This window comes from Herpailurus yagouaroundi, unplaced genomic scaffold (genome assembly GCF_014898765.1).
Source record: "Herpailurus yagouaroundi ecotype Mexico unplaced genomic scaffold, PumYag 215, whole genome shotgun sequence".
Taxonomy (NCBI): Eukaryota; Metazoa; Chordata; class Mammalia; order Carnivora; family Felidae; genus Herpailurus; species Herpailurus yagouaroundi.
The window spans coordinates 7599256-7621887 of NW_024412446.1; the positions used below are offsets into that span (position 1 = coordinate 7599256).

Sequence of the window (22632 nt, forward strand, 5' to 3'; positions counted from 1 at the left end):
ACCTGTGTAATTGCTAATACGTTTTTGTTTGTTTGTTTTTTATTTTTTTGAGATCTACTTTTAGGCAATCTCTACACCCAATGTGGGGTTCAAACTTACAACCCTGAGACCAAGGGTTGCATGCTCTATCGACTGCGCCAGCCAGGTGCCCCAACTAATTCTTACTAAAAGGAAGTGGTGCTTTAATCAGGAAGTCAGAAGCCATTAACACTTATATACTCAAGAAGGTTGAGATGAAAGCTTTTATAGAAAAAACTGCAATGCAAGGTTTTAAATTTCCTTTCAAAGTTCAAGATTCTAGGTTATGGAATTAAAAATTTAAGAGCCACAGCATAAAGAAAAACCCAATACCCACCTGGGTTTGAAGTTTATTTCATATTCTTCTGTTGGGAAGAAGATTGACAAAATCTAATAATCTAATTTAACCCAACAAGTTAATCAGAGAAATGTAATTTAAAATGGCAGTTTTTTTACATAATTCCTTAATATTGGAATCGGCAGTAATTCCCACATTTCCTTAGTTTCCAACATTTACATGGAATAGATGACTAGAATAAGACAACAATTCAGATGCATTTGATCAACTAAAGTTCTCACTGAAAAGAACACCACTGAAATTTATTCTAATTGTCCAGCCAAAACAATATTTTAAATTTCAAAACTTGGCAATAATAGCAACTGAGAAAATTATTCCAAGAAACTCCATTTATTGCCTAAAGTTGAAATCTTGTTACAAGTTTCAGGTGAACTGGATTCAACAATCTGAGGACTGGGGTAGGTCTGAGAAGTCACCTGCCTCTGCTTTATTTCTGAGAGATAACTCAACCTGTTTGCAAAGCTCATCTATCAAAGAATGATGTTAAAATTTCTCTCAGTAACTAATTTAAATTTTTAATCTCATTATAAGCAGTTCACAAACACCACCTGGTAAAATAACTTCTGTCCTCAGTATCATCCAACATTAAGAAATACTATTCCTTAAGCTTATACTGCACCTTTGCCTTTAATTTCTTTTTACTAAGAGTCTTACATCATGCCACTGCATGCAATGTTTATCCTCAAGGAAGCCACATTATAAAGTCCCAATGTCTAGACAGGCAGCTCACCCAATCCATCAGAGAGAAAGGTTTCAAAAGTATGTAAATATTAAATTCTAGCCAAAAGAACAAAGCAAAGTCAATATATAAAATTAAAATAGACTTCAGATGTGATACTAATAAACTAAAGAACATTGTTTTCAAAAGAAACAGAGCTTGAGGGAGTATCAGGATTTTATTCCTTCAGTCTATCTCTATGAAATTCTTCAATTAAAAAAATCTATGTATTATATTCTTTGTAGCCATTAAAAACAGATTTATTTGCTGACATGGAAAGATATCCATAATAAAGTGTGAAGAAAGCAGGTTATAAGACAGCATTTATATTTTTTCTATTTCATCTTTAAAAATGTTTATTTATTGATTTTGAGAGAAAGAACGCAAGCAGAGAAGGGGCAGAGAGAGAATCCCAAGCAGGCTTGGCACTGAGCCCAATGCAGGGCTCAATCTCACAAACTGAGATCACGACCTGAGCTGAAATCAAGAGTTGGATGCTTGACCGAGTGAGCCACCCAAGGACCCCCTTATCTCATTTTTGTTAAAAAAAAAAAAAAAAAAAAAAAAGGGGTGCTTTGACATATACTCTTTTCCCCTTTTATTATTATTATTTTTTAATGTTTATTTATTTTGGAGAGAGGGAGACAGAGTGCAAGAGGGGGAGGGGCAGAGAGAGAGGGAGACACAGACTCCGAAACAGGCTCCAGGCTCCAAGATATTAGCACAGAGCCTGCTGTGGGGCCCCAACTCACAAACCACGAGATCATGACCTGAGCTGAAGTGAGATACTTAACCAACTGAGCCACCCAGGCACCCCTCTCTTTTCCTTTTAATTCTAAGCTCAGATCAAGTGTAAGAAGCCTTCATTGTTTGTTTGTTTGTTTGTTTTTTAATTTTTTTTCAACGTTTATTTATTTTTGGGACAGAGAGAGACAGAGCATGAACGGGAGAGGGGCAGAGAGAGAGGGAGACACAGAATCGGAAACAGGCTCCAGGCTCTGAGCCATCAGCCCAGAGCCTGACGCGGGGCTCGAACTCACGGACCGCGAGATCGTGACCTGGCTGAAGTCGGACGCTTAACCGACTGCGCCACCCAGGCGCCCCTGTTTGGTTTTTTAATAGTTTTCTTTCTTTTATTTATTTTGAGAGAGAGAGAGACAGCATGCGCACAAGGGAGGGGCAGAGATAGGTGGGGAGAGAGAGATTCCCAAGCAGGCTTCATACTGTCAGCATGGAGCCTGATGCAGGGCTCGAACTCATGAATCGTGAGATCATGAGTCAGATGCTTAGCTGACTGAGACACCCAGGCCCCCTGAAACCTTCCTAGTTATAAAGATCAGTAGTAAAACCTTTTCATTGCTCAAAACTGATTAGCCTTTCATATACACACATTTCCCCTAATTTCCTTCATCCATGAGAAAGTTGTCAGTTATTCACTGTCACTTTTTTTTCAAATGTATTTATTTTGAGAAAGAGAGAGAGACAGCATGAGCAGGGGAGGGGCGGGGCAGAGAGGCAGAGAGAGAGAGAGAGAGAGAGAGAGAGAGAGAATGAGAACAAATGAATCCCAAGCAGGCTCCCTGCTGCCAGTGCAGAGCCTGACTTGGGGCTCAAACTCACAAACTGTGAGATCATGACCTAAGCTGAAACCAAGATCACACATCAGGGAGACTTGTAGGTTTTCTGATACTCAGATTTGGCTATTTTTATCATTGATCCACTTCAGCAAGAGCAGAGTCAGAGAATCTGACACATACTTTTATATATACACATAAGACTGGAAGGATGCTTATCCAAATTACTAAGAATTGTTTTTTAAGAGTGGAAGATGCAAAGTGATTTTTTACTTTCTTCCTTATACCTTTCTGTTTGTATGATTTTTAAAACTTTTGTATTTAGAAAAAATAAACCCATTTTCATTTTGAGCAACTATCAATGAACTATAAAGAACAAAACCAAAAAACTCCTTATTTTCTTAAACTCTTCTACAAAGTGAAAGTACTAAAAAACATCTCCCTGTATCTTATGAACACCTTACCTCTAGTAAAGAACATTGAACTTACTTCAAATGTTAAGAAAGTTTTTTATTTCCCAGTCTGTTTTTTTTTTTTTAACGTTTATTTATTATTGACAGACAGAGAGACACACAGAGTGTGAGCAGGAGAGGGGTAGAGAGAGGAGGAGACACGGAATCCGAAGCAGGCTCCAGGCTCTGAGCTGTTGGCACAGAGCCTGATGTGGGGCTTGAACCCACAAATGTGAGATCACAACTTAAGCCCAAGGCAGATACTTAACTGAGCCCCCCAGGTACCCCCTGCTCCAGTCCATTTTATGTTAAATGGGTCTTTGATAATGTGCAAGAATACCAAAAAACCCACTGTCTTTATTTTATCAGCTACAGTTTTCCTAAGTACTGAAGTTAATGCTTGAGACTGTATTTGGAATGCAGAGCTTCCCTGAAGGAAAAACTGGTTCAGTCTTATTTTCAATGCTAAAGCAAAATGTGGGATTTGGTGCCTCTATTTGTTGTTTGGTTACTGAAAAAATAAAGGCAGGGCTTTCAGTTGACTATCAAACTTTTAACCTTATGTACAAGTCCCAGGATGAGAATTTTAGCATTCCAAATTTAACTCAAAACAAAAGGCCTTGCTTTGAGTCTACAAATGCTCCTTTCAGTTAGAAAAGTGCTAATTTGTCCAAAGTCACACAATGTATTCACTCATTTTCTTGAAGATGACTCACTCAATAATCTGAAACATAATGACTATGTGTTTGTAACAATTCAAAACAACTGTAAAATGGCTGGTCATTTAAACTGAATTAATTCAGAGGCATCAGTTACATTTTCTGAATTTGTATTTTATAAATGTAAAGCAGCTGAAGTTGCACATTTTAGCAGGGGAAGAAAAACAGTTAATTGCCAACTCTGCCTTCCTAACTGCTTCCTTAATGCTCTCCTGTGGTTAAAATTATTTTAACATTTAGAGGTACATTCTAAACTCCAGAAGGTTATCAAAGAGAAAAAGATAAAGTAAGTGATGACAGACCTCAACTTTAGCTCTACCAAATCACACAAGTTTTGGAAACTATAAACAAATATATCTAATGGACATCTAGTACGCGCAAGTGACCATTATTATGGGTTCTAGAGGAGGTGTTCTCAAAGTGTGACTCCTGGATCAGCAGCATCAACATCACTCGAAAACTTGTTAAAAATGCAAATTATCACTGCCTACCCCTTCCCAAATCAAACACTGTGGGTGGAGTCCAGCAAATGGCAGTTCAACAAAGCTTTGCAGGTGATTCTGATGGGCTCCAAGGTTTGAGTATCTGCTTTCAAGCATTTAAAAAATTTTGTTTTTACATTTATTTATTTTTGATAGAGAGAGACAGAGCACAAATCGGGGAGAGGCAAAGACAGAAGGAAACACAGAATCCGAAGCAGGCTCCAGGCTCCAAGCCATCAGCACAAGCCTGACATAGGGCTCGAACTCACAAACCACGAGACCATGACCTGAGCCGAGGTTAGACGCTTAACTGACTGAGCCACCCAGGTGCCCCTGCTTTAGAGCATTTTTGCTGTAAGAGCTGTACCCCACTTTGTTCAATTATAAATAAGTGTTAAGATAGAAGTATATAAAAATATAGACAGGATTTACATAAGTGTATGATGTAATTTTCAGATTAGGATATAAAATAATGATGTAAGGATTTATTTCATATTCTTTAAATTTCAAAGGAAGTTTCTCAAAAAAATTGGTGGTCATTTTAAGAAGGTGACAGAGGTAGCATCTGAGAGGACAAAATGACCTAATTTAAACACAGAACAAATAAGTGAATGAAAAATCAGTTAATCACTATAGAGTTCAGAGATCTGATCATCAATTTTCCATTTACTCTTGTATTCTACTTATTATCTCTCTCCCCATTCAGACAGCAGAGATCAACTATTTGAACTGAAGGTGCCAGTAGAAACCCACTTTCCAAGTTACCACCCAACCTAGAAAGGCCCATCATCACATGCTTGGATTACTGCAATAACTGCTTAGTGGCCCCCCATGACTTAAATGGCTTCCTCCTCCCACTATTCTGTATTAGATTCTGAGGAATCTCTTTCTCTTTCTCTCTCTCTTTTTTAGATGTAATCTCTACACCCAATGTAGGGCTCAAACTCAAAACCCAGAGATCAAGAGTCAGATGCTTTACTGACTGAGCCAGCCAGGCACCCCTCTCAAATACTATAGCTGTTCTATCGAATTCCTTGCTCAAAACCCTGTAATGTTTCATTACTGCTTACGGAGGTACTACCTCCAAGTATTAATCTAGACAGTCAGATAGGAAATGTAAATGAGAGAAGGAGGCCACATGAAAACTAAATGGGTAAAAATGCTCTTCACTTTTCTTAAAGAAACATACTCATCCCATTTTTGTTTTCCTACTTGAATTAAAGTTCTACACTACAAGAAAACAGTGAAGATATGATGACAAATGGAGACACCTGGCTTCAGTGTCTAGAAGACCACAGGATATGTGGGGATTACGGTAAATTAAGAGCCTGGGCCATACCAATGCCTGCTCCTCCAGGTCTAGCAAGTTTTGTCATGTGAGAATAAGGTTCCAGTGTTGCCAGATTTTTAGATTTTTGAGGACAAGCTTCAAGTATTGATTTTTATGTGAAATCATTCAACTTTAAAATTCTGGCTTGGAGTCAAAAACACTACCCCTGTGGTCCAAACAAAACATATCTGCCAGTTTGAGACCTCTAGTATGGAGCATTAAGGTCCTATTTGCCTGCCTTTTTTCTGGTATCTTATCTTCCTTATAGTAACAATAATCCCCAGATTTAGGCAGCAATAAGCTTTCACGTCTACTTGGTCCTCTTAACTGTGAGAGACAGAAAGGAGATGGACTCAAACAAGCTAAGTAACTTGTCCAACATCACATGATTAGTAACAGCCGAAGCCCAGGTCTCCTGACTCAGAGACCAGCACAAATCCCTGGTCCTTTTACTCTCTCCTTGTCCCTTCTTAACACATGTGCTTTTGCTTTGTCATGTCCTCATCTAGAAGGACTGTCTTCTTTTCTGCTAATGTAAATCCATCATCATTCAAGACCCAGCTCAAACTTTACTGTATATGTAACCCCCCCTCTTTTTTTAATGTTTAATTATTTGAGAGTGACCGAGAGAGTGAGCGAGCGAGTGAGCGAGAGCAAGCACAGCCAGGGAAGGGGCAGAGAGAGGAGAGAGAGAGAATCCCAAGCAGGCTCCACGCCCAGCACAGAGCCTGACGTGGGGCTTGATCTTACAACCATGAGATCTTGGCCTGAGCCGAAATCAAGAGTTAGACACTTAACCAACTGAACCACCTGGGCACCCCTACATAAAAACCTTTCTAACTAAGCCAAGTCTCCAAGTATTCCTTCTTCTGAAATTCAGTTGTTATGGTCAATAACTCACAAACTGGTGCTTATCAACAGCTCTGACTCATCAAATTATTTTGCATCATTTCACCTTAACTCCTATCCCCAATTATATTCTAAGCTTGCTGATAGTGCAGACATGTTATTCTTTTTTTTGTTCCACATAGTTCCCAGCACTCTGCTGGTACATAAAAATGACTGTTTAATGTTTGCTATCTTAGAAAGTCTTTTGAGGAAGAGTTTTAGTAATGATAACACTAACTTACCAGCCTGATGTTGTCTTCTGGGCGCAGTAATATGAACATTGCTTGGAGATGCTGTTGGAGATCACCTGGTTAAATTGGTAAAACAAAACAATAATTATTCCTCATTGTAATGTCAACAGAGAGGATTCCTTCTACCTTAATAACCTGTGTAAAAGAAAGTTCTGGGTCACTCAAGGACTGTAATTAGAAATTAAGTGAATGTCTTAATATGATTAACTTCTTTTTAAGTGAAAAGACAGAATGGCAGACTGCATCTCTATACATTTACTTTTAGCCTGTACTATATTAAAATTTGCTTTGTGTCTGTCCAACGGAAAGTGCACCTGAAAGCAACCTCTGTTCCGTACTGCAGTGGGTGCTGAAAAGAGCAACCGTGATATATGTCCGGGCACAGACACCACTGGCTGTGCTCTCAGGCACACTGAAGGTAGCAAGGAAGGAATCCTGAAAATGAGGTGTGTGACTGAGGTTAGAATTATCCCTAACTTTAAAAAAAGCTAGCCATTTTGCCATTCTTATTCCTGTAAATCTTCTGTTGCATTTAACCTAAGAAGATTTTTAGATTTCCCATAAAATAATATCAATAGTTAATGATTTCCATATTAGTGGCTGATATTAAAATAAGAGTTCTCATTAAATATAGCAGATCCCAAGAAGTAAATATTCCACTGAACTTATTATTAGGTACTTTAACACGGCCAATCAGTATTTGAAAACATACTTGTTCCTATACATTCTATAAAACTAAGTTGAAATTTTTTTGTATTAAAGTATTAGAAAACCTGAGGCTTTCGCTAGTAGAAGATAATTAGATAACATACTCTTTTTTTTTAATTTTTTTTTTTTAACGTTTATTTATTTTTGAGACAGAGACAGAGCATGAACGGGGGAGGGTCAGAGAGAGAGAGGGAGGCACAGAATCTGAAACAGGCTCCAGGCTCTGAGCTGTCAGCACAGAGCCTGATGCGGGGCTCGAACTCATGAACCGTGAGATCATGACCTGAGCCGAAGTCGGATGCTTAACCGACTGAGCCACCCAGGAGCCCCGATAACATACTGTTATAAATAATGACAATCAGAGAACAAAAAACTTCATTTGTGCCCATCCAGATCTGTCTCTTTTTTAAGAGTCTAAAGATTCTGATGTTCTCACATTATCTTGAAATCTGCATACAAAATTTTCTTCCAGGTTAACTTCCACTCTTAACTATGAGATGAAATACTGATATATGCAAGAAGTGGTGAGGGGGAAGAAGGAAAAAGTAGGTTAGCAAACAGGTATTTGTCTAAAAGGTCAGCAAGTCTGGGGCAACTAGGTGGCTCGGTTGGTTAAGTGTCTGACTTGTGACTTTGGCTTAGGTCATGGTCTCACAGTCATGGGATCGAGCCCTGTGTCAGGTTCTGCACCAGGCATGAAGCCTGCTTAAGATTCTCTCTTTCTCTCCCTCTGTCCCTCTCATGCTCTCTCTCTCTTTCTAAAGAAAGAAAGAAAGAAAGAAAGAAAGAAAGAAAGAAAGAAAGAAAGAAAGAAAGAAAGAAAGGTCGGCAAGTCTGAAAGACTTTCCTTTTTCTTTCCTTTTCTTAAAGAATAGTTTTCTTGCCTCACTCCCACCCCACCCCTATTTCAGTGCTGGCTTCTGACCAATTCCATTATTGCAGAATCTTTTAACTTTCAAAATTAAAAAACAGAGTCATTATGTTTGGCCAGGTCTGTTCTGCTACATTTCAAACCCAGAGACACAATCTAAGTCTCAGGTGTAAGAACCAATATGGGCTCATAGGTATAAAACCAAGAGAAATTAAAACATGTCCACACAAGAGCTTATACATATATATTCATAGCGGCATTACTCATCACAGCCAAAAATGGAAACTCAACTGTCTATCAACTGGTGAATGGAAAAATAAAATATAGTATATCCATACACTAGAATATTATTTGGTCATAAAAAGGAATAAAGTAGTGATACACAGTATAATGTAAATGACCCCTGGGCACCTGGGTGGCTCAGTCCGGTTAAGCATCCAACTTTGCCTCAGGTCATGATCTCATGGTTTGTGAGTTTGAGCCCCATTGCTCTGTGCTGACAGCTCAGTCTGCTTTGGATTCTGTGTCTCCCTCTCTCTCTCTGCCCCTCCCCTGCTCACACTCTGTCTCTCCCTCTCAAAAATAAATAAGCACTAAAAAAAATTAATATAAATGACCCTTGAAAACATTATGCTAAGTGAAAGGAGCCTGTCTCCAAAGAGCGTTTATATAATTACACTTATATGGAACACCCAGAACAGGCAGATCTATATATAGAGAAAGTAGATCAGTGGTTGTTTAGCATTGGCAGGGAAGGTGGGGAATATAGGGAATGACTGCTAATGGATAACTGGGTTTCTTTTGGGGGTGATGAAAACATTCTAAAATTAGAGCGATGGTTGCACAACTCTGTATATATGAAAAAAAAAATCACTGAATGTATACTTTAAATGAGTAAATAGAGTGAATTATATGGTATGTGAATTATATCTCACTAAAAGTGTTTAAAAAAAAAAAAGAACCAGTGTGGGGAGAAGACAAAGTGTTAGGAATAAACAATGAAGAGTGACTTAAGTTTCATGTTACAATTGAGTTAAGCAGCTGAGGCTTTTTAAAAATTAAGATTTCTTCTGTTCTATCAGGACAAATAGCCTGAGGAAAGGATTTTTAGGATGGAGAACTTGTAGAGGAGAACCATTTCTGGGCAAAAGTGGGCCTAAGTGCTACTGGCCCCAAGATCCAGATGGCTTCTTTGAAGGTCAGGTAAAAGTCAGGGAGCCCTATCCCCACTGTAAGGCTTCTTATGTGAGCTGGGTATATGGAAGTTCAGGTTTGTTAGCAGTGAAAAGTACTGCCAGTAAGTAAACTGGGTATATTCTACCGGGAACCTTCATTGCTAAATCATAGAAAAATTCATTAGAGTATATTTGTACCTTAGTATTTGTCCAACAAAAATTTACTGAATACCTACTACATATATAAGGCATTCTGCTAAGTGCCAGAAAAATAGTGAGAATGAAGGAACAGTGATTATAGCACAGTACAGTTCTTTCTTTCACTATCACAAAACTGTTGGAGAAATGGGAATGGGGTAGTCAGCCTTGTAGAACCAAACAAAAGGCTAAGAAACCAAGAAAGGAATGGTATACATGGAACTTTACCTGCATGCTTGTTGCGTCTGTGGCTGATTCTTGGTGTGGATGAGCCATTTCCCCGTGGCAGAAAAAGGGCAGCACCTTTGACAGTTAGAAAGCTCTCGCTGATGCTGTCAGGAAAAAGTCAAAACAAAACGAATTATTTAAGGAAGGAAATCAGAGTATGATGGAGATCCATTTTGGGATTATTCTCTCTCCCATCTTCCAAAGTCCCAATTTCAAGGGATGAAGTAAAAATAAAATCAAAAGAGACCTTGATTATTTGCAAAGTCATTTCTACTCTAGACAATTTTTCTGAAACATAACTTACGATATTCTCTACATATTACATGGTAGTAGTTAAGAGTGAAGGTTCTGGAAACAAGAGGGTGAAGGCTCTAGTGCCAGATTGCCTGGGTTTAAATCCTGGCTCTGCTACTTCTTACCTGAGTGAATTTTGGGGGCCCTAAATTTCCATATCTGTAAAAACAAAGCTGTCATGAAGAGCCAATATAAATACAGTTTCTTACAGTGGTACCCTTAACAAATATTAGGTATTGTTATTAGATCTATGATTACCAATACATGTTTGATTAGTGTCCTAATCAGATGTAAAGTATAATACTTTAACAGGCTCAAAACTTGCCAAAAAAAATTATTTTTTGTTTGTTTGTTTAAAATACACCTACACTGGGGCGCCTGGGTGGTTCAGTAAGTTAAGTGTCTGACTCTTGATTTCAGCTCTCATGGTTCGTGGGTTCGAGCCTCACATCGGGCTCCACACTGGCAGTGTGGAGCCTGCTTGGGATTTTCTCCTTCTTTTCTCCCTCTCTCTGCCCCTCCCCTGCTCTCTTTCTCTCAAAATAAGTAAATAAAAAACTTAAAAAAAAAAACTTAAAAAAAATACACATATACCACACTAAAGTGTTACTCAAGATTTTACTTTTACAGACTTGTATTCCCATATGCCTGAAAGGAGTAAGGCACAGGAAATGTTTAACCTATGGAGCTGGTCATGTTAACACCATCCTTCATGTAAATGACAGTTCAATGGAGGTGGAGAATTACTACTCAGGATAGCAGTAATATAATTACTAGTGAATATCCACAGAAAACAAAATATATCCAAACTATTTCATATCAACAGACTAAGACTTTTAACGTTACCCACAAATCTGAAAAGGTCTAACAGAACTTTTAAAACACTAATGGCAAAATTCAGAATGGAGGGTTCCAAGTTTGCTTATAAGCATGTTATGCAGAGTTAGGTAATGTATTGTGAATTACACTCCCTACTCAACATTTCCACTTGGAAATCCAACTGGCATCGCAAATTTGCATTGCCAAAACAAAGCTCTTGCGTCCCTGCAAACCTGATCCCTATTCTCATCCACCCAAACTGTTTGGGCCAAATACTTAGCAGTCATCCTTGGTTTCTCTTTTTCCCTGCAACAACATGTATCCTAATCCATCAGTAAGACCTAGGGGTTTTACTTTCAAATATATCTTGAATCTGCCCACTTATCTCCATTACCACTTTGACAATGTCCATAGCACCACCATTTTTCATTTAGACCACTATTAAAGTTTTTTTTTTAGCTTTTTATTATGGAAAATTAAGGGCATAATATAATGAACCCCCATGTTCTCATCATTTCAGCTTTAACTGAAGGCCAATCTTTGTTTCTCCTACATCCTTACTCTATTCACCTGGTCCCTGAAGTGAAACTAAATCCCAGACATTCTATCAGCAAAAAATTTCTTAACTGGTCTGTCTGCAACCACTTCTGCACCACTGCTATCCACTTACCAAAGAGTAACCAGAGTGATTTTACGTATATAAAATACACATATATATCACATAATGCCACTTCCCTCCTTAAAACTCTCCAACGGTTTCCCTTTGTACTGAACAAATAAAAGCTGAAGTCTTCAGACTTCAAGGCCCTGTAACATCCGATAATACATTGCTTCTCTAATTTTGCACTATCTCCCCTTTTGTTCACTGTGGTCTGGCTGCACTGGTCTCTTTTGTTTCTTCTATATTTTAGGCCCCTTCTCAGGGTCTTTGTGCTTTTTGTTTTCTACTTGGGACACATTTCTCCTGCCCTGCCGCTATTTAAGTCACAGCTCCAAATAGATCACCTCTCACCCATCCCAATCATACTCTGTCCTGTTGTTTTATTTCCTTCAGGATATTTATGTATCATATACTAAAATTACATTTACTTACTTTGTATACTTAATGTGGTTATCTCCTTATGACAGAATATAAGCTCAATGAAGAGCAAGGATTTTATTTTGCTCAGCACTATATCCTCAACATTGGAAATAGTGTCAAGCACACATTAGATGTTCAATAGATATTTGACAAATGAATGAGTTCATCTCAGGGTTTTTTCCACACTGTTTTATCTGTCCTGTCATTGCAGCAGGAACTATAATTTAGGACAAGAACACAGAAATTCTGTAATTTCACATGCAAAAAATAATTGTTACAGAACTCAACAGATTTGGCAAATTAATGGATTGTAACTACAAATGTTTGATGATAAATTAATTGGCAAACAATTAAATCACCTTTATAATGTCACTTGTTGACTCAGTTTTATTCTTTTTAAAAAAAAATTTTTTTTTTCAACGTGTTTTTTTTTTATTTATTTTTGGGACAGAGAGAGACAGAGCATGAACGGGGGAGGGGCAGAGAGAGAGGGAGACACAGAATCGCAAACAGGCTCCAGGCTCCGAGCCATCAGCCCAGAGCCTGACGCGGGGCTCGAACTCCCAGACCGCGAGATCGTGACCTGGCTGAAGCCGGACGCTTAACCGACTGCGCCACCCAGGCGTCCCTCAGTTTTATTCTTTAATTAAGTGGCATGAAGCTGATAAACTTTTGAGCTAACTTGCTAAATAGATTGGAACATGTCTTCTAAAAACAAACAGAAGAATCCACAGATGCCACTTTAAAAAAAATCTGCATGCTGGCTAGGAGGGACTGCCTTTATTTTGTTTTGTTTCCATCTTTAAATAAAGCGTTGCGCTCTTGTGATCTATTGCACAAGTCTTGTCTCTTGTTACATTCGTGGCATGCACATGTCACCCTGCTGTGGGTCACTGTGTTTCACTCACATTACCGGAACAACCTAAAACAAAATGTCTTGAGTGACAGGATGAGTGGGGTACACCACAGACAGGAAATGAAATTCACACTTCTGCCAACACAGCAAGTCGGCTTTATCAAATGAAAATATTTTAAAAATATAGGCTAATACTCTACCTAACCCAGACAAAGTTACAGGTGTGGGCACTTTGGTTTCCAGTAAACAAAGTGGTTTCAGTATCTTCAAAAGAAGTATATGTAGAGAGCTTAAAACAACAAAGCATATTTCAGTTGTTCCTTTTGAGACAGAGGTAGTTTCTCTTTGACAAACACTAATCTAAGAACTAACTTCCTCGTTTGATACATTTATTGCTGCTTATGCTTTAAAGCAAATCTAAGTGTGCTCTTTAAAATGTAGGTAGTGATGGGCACCTGGGTGGCTCAGTTGGTTGAGCGTCCGACTTGGGCTCAGGTCATGATCTCACCGTTTGTGAGTTTGAGTCCCAGGTCAGGCTCTGTGCTGACAGTGCAGAGCCTGCTCTGGATTCTGCGTCTCCCTCTCTCTCTACCCCTCCCCTGCTTGCGCTCTATCTCTTTCTCTCTCAAAAATAAACATTAAAAATTTTTTTTAAATGTAGGTAGTGCTTTTCACTAGGGGAGGGTTGGGGTAGGGGGCAAGGGCCCTTGGTTAATTCAAAGCTACTTGGAAAATTCCTTATTATAAAATAAAAGAAAGACCAGGAGTCAAACTTACATCTAGTATAAGAGAAAAGATGCCTTTCTATTTAAATCATTTACACAAATCTCAATGAACTTTTCAGAACAAAATGCAGAGCAGAAACAGCTGGGCCAGGAGACTACCATACTAGGTGCAGTACAGAATCCCAGAGAGTCATGGCAGACACGCGCTGGATGGTACAGTCAATCCTCTTTATGCTGTGGTCCCAGATTGTGACCCCCCAGTTAACACAAAAGTGGCATATATTGTTGGTCACTGGAGATCTGGAATAAAAGTGTGGATGATTACAAAAATCCTTTATCATCACTGAACAAAAGTCAAAGCTCTGTAAGTGCTATCAAAGACGGGATGGCAGTATGATGGCACAGAAGTGAAAAAATAAAATTCACAACCAACAGGATTTAGGTGGTTCAAATTCAACTTGAAAATTAAATGCCTTATTTACATATGAATAAAATTATATGTAAATTTAATCACAGGTACTTCAGTGTAAGGTAAAAGCTTAGTATATTTTGCTACAACGGCAAGAAATTCATTGCTCTTTTTGAAAAGCTTCCTGAAGATTCAATCAACATAGAGTTCATTTCTACTTAAAAATTTAGACAGGCAGGTGAAACCTTTTACACATTTTCTGAGTTGACCAATTCTGGACCAGACACAGGACTTCTCCAATAAATCTTACGGAGCCATCCATAGGTAATTACAGATGCCTAAGGTAAACACAAACCCGAAAGGACTCCAGAACCTCTATATTAAGGAAAACACAAGATAAAGAGAATACCACTCTCTCGATCTAAAGACAGATTGTGATTAGGAAGTGATTAGGTGCTTGATAAGAAAATGACACAGTATCATGTTTCTAACAGAGTGACCATGAAGTTCTCCAGTCTATCAGAACACAGTTGAAGTTCATCTATTCTTCACTTGCTCAACAAAGAGAAGATCATTCCTAGTTAGACACGAATAGCTAATAATAACTAACGTGACTAGAAGCCTAGTGTGTGTGCAAGGCACTAAGCTAAGCACGGGACATTATTTCATTTAATCTTCATAACAACTCTATGAAGTAGGTACTATTTTTAACCCCCAATTTACATGTAAGAGACTGATGGACTCAAGAGATTCTAAGTTATTTGCCCAAGATCACACAGCTAGTAATACTCAGAGCAAGAATTCAAACCAAGATTTCACTTGGAAGTTCATGCTCTGAATTACTACTCTCTCCACTAGGCTGTTCTAGTTTTACGATATTATGTAGGATGAAATATGTTTTCCCACAGAGTTTTCAACAGAATAGAATTTAAAATAGAGTACAGGAGTGAAAGAAAAGACTGAAATAAATCCAGATCTCAACTCTTCTCATGCCTTTTTTGTTTCCCTTATCAAGGCCAGGAGCAGAAAGACTATACTGAGGGGAATCAAGAACATCTGGCTGAGAGAGATGAATCCAAATGGGATGGACAGTAGAGAAGAGAACTCTAACTTCTGTTGGGAATGGCAGTAGCATTTCAAAAGTCTCGAAAACGTAGGAAAGACTATTCTGCTTTAAACAGATTTGGGAAGCACTCCATACCACTACCTCCTGATCAAAGTCACTTCCTAAAGCATGAAGTTTGTTAACTGGCAGTTAATTTTCAGGCAAAGTATAGAGAAAAAGGTCAACTAATGGAAGAAAATACTTAACTCTTCTAAGGTTGGAATGATTTCTGAAGAATGTGGCCAGGGCGATCATCCATGACCAGGAGAAAGGCCAAGGAAGCAAAACAAAGCAACACACCTGGCCAAATTGCAGGATATCGGCTGGACACATATTCTTCTGTTTTATATACAATACACACGAAGAACTGGATTATTTACTATGGGAAATTGGGTTTCAGAAAGTGGATGTAATACTTGTATTTCAACATTAAAATGAAGAAAGGAGATTTTCGTGTTTATAGTGTTTGTAATGTTTGGTATGTCTGTATAACGCTAAAATTTAAAGGTAAATTATATTTTACCTATAAATTGCACAAAGTGAGATGGTTAGCATTTACATAAAATTAAAATACACATAATCTAAACTGTTATATTTTTGTCTTGAGGAAGATTCATCTACTGGAAAGTTTCAAATATATTCTACCCTAATATTCTCCCTTTCCTGATAAGTGTTCTCCACTTATTTTAAAGTTGTTTAATTTTCAGATTCAGGGCAGTAGGGTAGCTTCTGTAAGTTTCTTAGGTGGAAAGGAATTCATGTCCCTGTTTAGCATGACCATTATCAAACAGAAAGGAAAATTCATAATAAAAAGCTTCAAATATCAGACGAGAGGTCAAAAACCAAAGAGCTACCAAAAACTACAGAGCTCCCACTGCCTCCTCAGAAGTTTGGCTAAATCCAAAAAACAGGAAGGAAAAAGTCATTGTGCTTTCATGTTGAAACATGGCTGCAAAAAGTCAAAGCATACTTCTAGGCAGTTGAGAAAAAGTTTGATTCTGTAATCCTCAAGGAATTTAGGGACTACACTACAATGGGAGAAAGTCTTAAATCCAAATATCATATGTAGTCTTCTCTGTAATTAAACATTTCCCAATCCCATCCCCACCCCCACCATACATGGCCATATGTTCAAATCATAGTATTAGGACAGCAATCACTATCTGTTGGAACCCTCTCCCCCCAAGGCATAAATTCCAGACACATGCCTATGAACGCAGGCAGCAGGATTATTTCTCTCATCAGCAGACAAGTAGAGGTTGGGTACATTTCTAGACCAATTATTGGCAAGGTGAAGAAGAACTTAGGACTCCCGTTCTTACTCATTAACTATAACCATCAGATCATTTTAGTTCCAGCTAATCTTCCACTTAAACTCTCTTGCACAATATCCAGCACAACTACCCTCAGATGCAGCTGTTTGTTTTACCTTTTTCCTACTTTTCCACAATCTAAGAAGAAAAGAAAGGGTATGTTTGTTTAAGACTGAGGAACAAATTCCTTCAGGACTATCCTCCTGGTCTTTTCCCTATAAATCATAAGTGGGAGAAGAAACAAACCCAGAAAATTCCTTTTATTTTGTTCATTTTGAATGTTCACTTACTTGGTAAGATCTTGTAACAATTCCACTTTGCCTCAAACTTGTGCATCTCAGAAATGTTCAGACAGAAACATAACATAGGATCAATAATTTTGCCAATGACCATACAACTCAACCTTCTAACTTCTGTAGACTGGAGTACATCTAAATTGACATCTGTTATTTTTGGCTGTCTGGAAATAGATCTATCCTTCCTAATCTCACTCTAGTCTCCAAATGTGCATGGTCTTGGTGGCCTCTAGCTCTGGAACTGTAAGGGGCTTGCAGGAACCTGGCATGTGGCTTAGGCTTGGCGAGTTGGAAATTCTCCCTGGATCTTAGGCAAGTGACTCAAGGGAGCAAGAATAGTGGGGAATGGTCACATTCACTATGGGGAGAATGGCAAGGTATAGACCAGACTACTCCTACTCCCTGGCCTTCCTTTAATGCTTTTGGCTCCTGCCTGTTCTCTAAGCCTCCCTGTCCATATGGTGAGCTCTGACCTCCTTCAAACAAAAATTTTGGTTAAGATAATTAAAATTAATTTCTGAGCTTGCAACAGAGAATCTGATATATCAATTGAAGTTCAAAGAATTTAATGACTGGGATGCCTGGGTGGCTCAGTTGCTTAAGCATCCGACTTCAGCTCAGGTCATGATCTCATGGTTCGTGGGTTCAAGCCCCATGTCGGGCTTTGTGCTGATAGCTGGAGCCTGCTTCAGATTCTGTGTCTCCCTCTCTCTCTCTCTTCCTCCCCTGCTTGCACTCTGTCTCTCTCTCAAAAATAAATAAACATTAGAAAAATTAAAAAAAGAAAAGAATTTAATGACTTGTTGCAAGTCACACAGCTAGTTAGTACTGGAACCTAAACTAGGCCCCATGTCATCTGACACCCTGGGCAGCACTTTAACCCTTTATCTGGAGTTCGATTTTCCTACATGTTGTGGACCTAATAATTTGAAGCAACCAGCAGTTAAAAACACATCTGGTCAGTTCATCTAAAGAGAACAAAGACAGGATTTTACTGCAAAGCCTGGTGTGATATTTGTTCTATTTTTCACAGCATCCTGAAGACAAAGTTGAGGTTCGAGTGAGGAAAAGCTTAGACATATTCCCATGAGGCAAATACTTTCATGCTGTTTCTTAAAGTTGTTTCTTTTCTTTTTTGTTTAGTAAGTTTGTTGACTATTAAACATTGCTTTAAAAACATCAAAAACTAGATGCCAAAAACAAAGACTATGGGACCTAGGAAGGAGGGCAAGAAAGACTACTTGACAAAAGAAGTGGATGCAAAAGAAAAAGAGGGAGGACTCAATAAATCAGAAATGAAAGAGGGGAAGTAACAACCAACACCACAGAAATATAAAGAAAAGGATTATATGAAACTAGTATGAAAAACTATGTGCCAACAAATTGGAAAGCCTAGAAGAAATGGGTAAATTCCTAGAAACATACAATCTTCCCAAACTGAACCAGGGAGAAATAGAAAATCTTAACAGACCAATTACTAGTAACAAAACTGAATTAGTAATCAAAACACTTCCAACAAACATAAGTCCAGGACCAGATGGTTTCACAGGTGAATTCTACGAAACATTTAAAGAGTTAATGCCTATTTTCTCAAACTATTCCAAAACACAGCAGAGGAAGGTAAGCTTCTAAATTTACTCTAGGAGGCCAACATTACCTTGATACCAAAACCAGACGGAGACATTACAAAAAAAGATAACTACAGGCCAATATCCCCAATGAACATTGATGCAAAAATCCTCAACAAAATACTGGCAAACTGAATTCAACAACACATTAAGGGGATCATTCACCATGATCAAGTGGGATTTATTCCAGGATGGTTCAACATCTGCAAATCAATGTGATATATCACATTAACAAAATGATGGGTAAAAACTGTATGATCATCTCAACAGATGCAGAAAAAGCATATGACAAAATTCACCATCTCTTCATGATAAAAAATATCAATAAAGTGGGTTTAGAGGGAACATACCTCAATACAATAAAGGCCATATATGAGTGGGAGTCTTATTCTCGAGAAGGTCCTCCTCTAAGGAGAGGAGAAAACTGCCTCAGCTCAAAGGAGCCCATTCCCTTTACAGGCCGAATTATCAAAGCTCCTCGGTCCTGTGGCTCTAAACTCAAGGCTTACTTTTTTTTTCTAAAAAGGTTAAGTTTTAAAAGCTGTTTGGACCAAAAAGTAAATGACCTGAACAGTTCTTTCTCAGTATTCAAATTGCCAGGTGTACTGGTTACCAAGATATGACCAATATTACTTGGGACCAAATTTAAAATAGTTGGTGGGAATAGATAAAACAAAAGGATAGTAACTCAGAAAAACTGTTCAGCATTTGAAAAATAATTTCATCTGCATGATTCAACAAATGCCTTTCCAGGTATTTAAAACACACCTGCAGAAGGAATGCAAGCTGGCTCTTAAGCACTTGGCCAAATGTCCAACCCTGTTTTCAGATTTCTCTTTCGCTCTAATGCAAAGGAGGCTCAGGTCATCTTCTATTCTTTGCTGCTGTCACCTTCTGACACCCTTGTCACCATCTTTTATTTAATCTAGCTCAATCATCTCTCTTTTCACTTATTTATTTAAAATGTATTTATTTTTGAGAGAGAGAGAGAAAGAGAGAGAGGGAGAGAGGGAGGGAGGGAGAGAGCACAAGAGGGGGGAAGGGCAGAGAGAGAGGGAGACAGAGGATCTCTGTGGACAGCAAAGAGCCTGATGCGGGGCTCAAACTCACAATCTGTGAGCTCATGACCTGAGGTGAAGTCAGATGCTTAATCAACTGAGCCACCCAGGCTCCCAGTAAGGCATCAGATCTTGATGGACTTAACTTCAGAAACAAAACTCCCACTTCTCGACTACGATCCCCACTCTTATGACTCTCATGTGTTTACTCTCTTCACCACACTCATGGCCATTCTGTCCTCTATACAGATGACTTCTGACTACTTATCTATTGCTGAATAACAAATTACTCTAAAATGTAGAAGCTTAAAACAATAAAGAACATTCATTATCTCACAGTTTCTGTGGGTTAGGAATTCAGGAGCAACTTAGAGGGGTGGTTCTGGCTCAGAGTTTCTTATCAGGATGCAGCAGACATCTGAAGCCCTGACTAGGGCTGAAAGATCTGCTTCTAAAAAGGCTCCCTCAGGATATGGAGAAAGGAGAACTCTCTTGCCTGTTGGTGGGAATGCAAACTGGTGCAGCCACTCTGGAAAACAGTATGGGTTCCTCAAAAAGTTAAAAATAGAAAGAACTACGGTAGATCTGGCAATTGCACTACTGTGTGTATGTGTGTGTGTGTGTGTGTGTGGGTATTTACCCCAAAGATACAAAAATACAGATCTGAGGGGCACCTGGGTGGCTGTCAGTTAAGTATCTGACTTTGGCTCAGGTCATGAACTCAGTTCGTGGGTTCGAGCCCTGCATCGGGCTCTGTGCTGACAGCTTGGAGCCTGGAGCCTGCTTTGGATTCTGTGTCTCCCTCTCTCTTTGACCCTCACACTCGCTCTCTCTCTCTCAAAAATAAACATTAAAAAAAAAATACAGATTCAAAGGGAATCTGCTAGGGAAAGAGCCCAAATATTCATCGACTGATGAATGGATAAAGATGTGGTGTGTGTGTGTGTGTGTGTGTGTGTGTGTGTGTGTATGTGTACAATGGAGTATTATTCAGTCATTAAAAAGAATGAAATCTTCCCATTTGCAATGATGTGGATGGAACTATAGTGTATTAAGCTAAGCGAAACAAGTCAGAGAAAGACAAATACCATTATGATTTCACTCATATGTTGAATTTAAGAAACAAAACAGCTGAACATATCAGGGGGAAAGAGAGGGAAACAAACCATAAGAGATTTAAAAAAAAAAAATTTTTTTTTTTCCAACATTTATTCATTTTTGGGACAGAGAGAGACAGAGCATGAACAGGGGAGGGGCAGAGAGAGAGGGAGACACAGAATTGGAAACAGGCTCCAGGCTCTGAGCCATCAGCCCAGAGCCTGATGCGGGGCTCGAACTCACAGACCGCGAGATCGTGACCTGGCTGAAGTCGGATGCTTAACCGACTGCGCCACCCAGGCGCCCCAAGAGATTCTTAATGAGAAGAGAACAAACTGAGGATTGATGGAGGGAGGTTGGGTGAGGGATGGGCTAGATGGATAATGGGTATTAAGGAGAACACTTGTTATGATGAGCACTGGGTGTTGTATGTAAGTGATGAACTACTGAATTCTACTTCTGAAACCAACATTGCACTGTAAGTTCACTAACAAGAATTTAAATAAAAAATTGAAGAAAATAAAAAAAGATAAAAATTAAAATAAACAAAATGGCTCCCTCAGATGGCTATCGACAGGAGGCCTCAGTTCTCTGCTATGTATACTTCTGCACTGTCCTACTTGAGAACTCTTGTGACATGGCAGCTGTTCTTCCCCAGAGTGACCCCAGATAGAACAAGGCAGGAGTGCAAGGTTTTAGGACTTAATCTTGGAAGTTCACCATAATTTCTGCAACATACTATTATACAGGTCAACCTTATTTAAAAAGATTTTTTTAATGTTTATTTTTGAGAGAGACGGAGCATGAGTGGGGGAGGGGCAGAGAGACAGAGGGAGACACAGAATCTGAAACAGGCTTCAGGCTCTGAGCTGTGAGCACAGAGCCTGCCACAGTGCTCAAACTCGGGAATGGTGAGATCATGATGTAGGCCAAAGTTGGAGAAGTTGGACGCTTAACTGACTGAGTGCTCAGGTGCCCCTTATTTAAATAAGGTCATCCTTATTTAACATAGGATGAGACTACATAGGGATGTAAACACTGGAAGTCAAGCATCAATGGGAACCATCACAAAAGCTGGCTGCTACAACTTCCACAATGGTTCTGGAGTTCAGATCCATCATCAGAGCCCTAAACCTGTACAATCAGCTGTCTACTGGATAGCTTTTTGTTGATAATAATGCCAATAGCTTTACAAGTATTTCACATACTTTTATTTGTGAAAACTTGCAATCTGGTACAATGATATATCCATCAAAATGTTCTCTTTGGGAATTGTGTCATGGTGGTAGAAGTGGTTAGGTGTTGGTTCTGAGCACTATCAAACAAGCTTAAGGAGGATGTTGTAATTATCATTTATTGAATACCCACCCTGTGTCAGACATGATGTCTAGTGCTTCATATCACTATCTCACAACACCTCTATGAAAGGAAGGCATTCTTCCAATTTCATAAAGAAACATAGATGAGAGAGATGAGAGTAACTTGTCTAAACTTACCAATTATACGATCAGTATGATAGAGCAGGAATAAAAATTTAGGCCTATTTCTTTTCTTTTCTTTTTTTTTTTTTAATTCCATTCCATGGCTTCTTTAGCAGTTTGAACTTTGTGTACCCTACCCACCAGGGTATCTTTACTCTCTAAAGGAGAATTCTCAAATATCAGAAAACTCAGGGTCTGGTCTGGTCTTGTCCATCTGTCTGTTCTTTTCTTTTTTCTTTTCTTTCTATATGAGTCAGTTCAGGGCTACATTATTGTATGTAGTCTTAGAAGTAATTTTCAAAACTCACTGGCCATAGACATTTAATACAGTTTGTAAAACACTAGTCTGTCAATTTTCCTTATCAAATCATTTCTCCTAGAGTTGTTTTCTACCTTACTAGGCTAAGAAAATGAAATAATTTGCTAACAAGTATTCTTAAAAAAGTCCCTCAAAATGCTAATTCTTAAATATCAAAAATACAAATTCTTTTTTATTATT

At 38.6% G+C, this 22632-nt stretch overlaps 1 protein-coding gene and 1 non-coding gene across 7 annotated transcripts in view; both read right to left on the reverse strand.

The window, feature by feature from the left end:
- Positions 1–22632, reverse strand: part of SSH2 (slingshot protein phosphatase 2) — a 252213-nt gene that overhangs the window by 52382 nt on the left and 177199 nt on the right. For all 6 annotated transcript variants that reach the window (XM_040455430.1, XM_040455429.1, XM_040455433.1 and 3 more), the window contains 2 exons: positions 9971–10074; positions 6782–6846 (listed from right to left, as the gene is read on the reverse strand). In XM_040455430.1, coding sequence (XP_040311364.1) covers positions 6782–6846; positions 9971–10074 — 169 coding nt within the window. The remainder of the gene's footprint in view (positions 1–6781; positions 6847–9970; positions 10075–22632) is intronic.
- Positions 2732–2812, reverse strand: LOC121017409 (small nucleolar RNA U2-19). The gene has a single exon (XR_005784750.1). It is a non-coding gene; the product is annotated as a small nucleolar RNA U2-19 (small nucleolar RNA).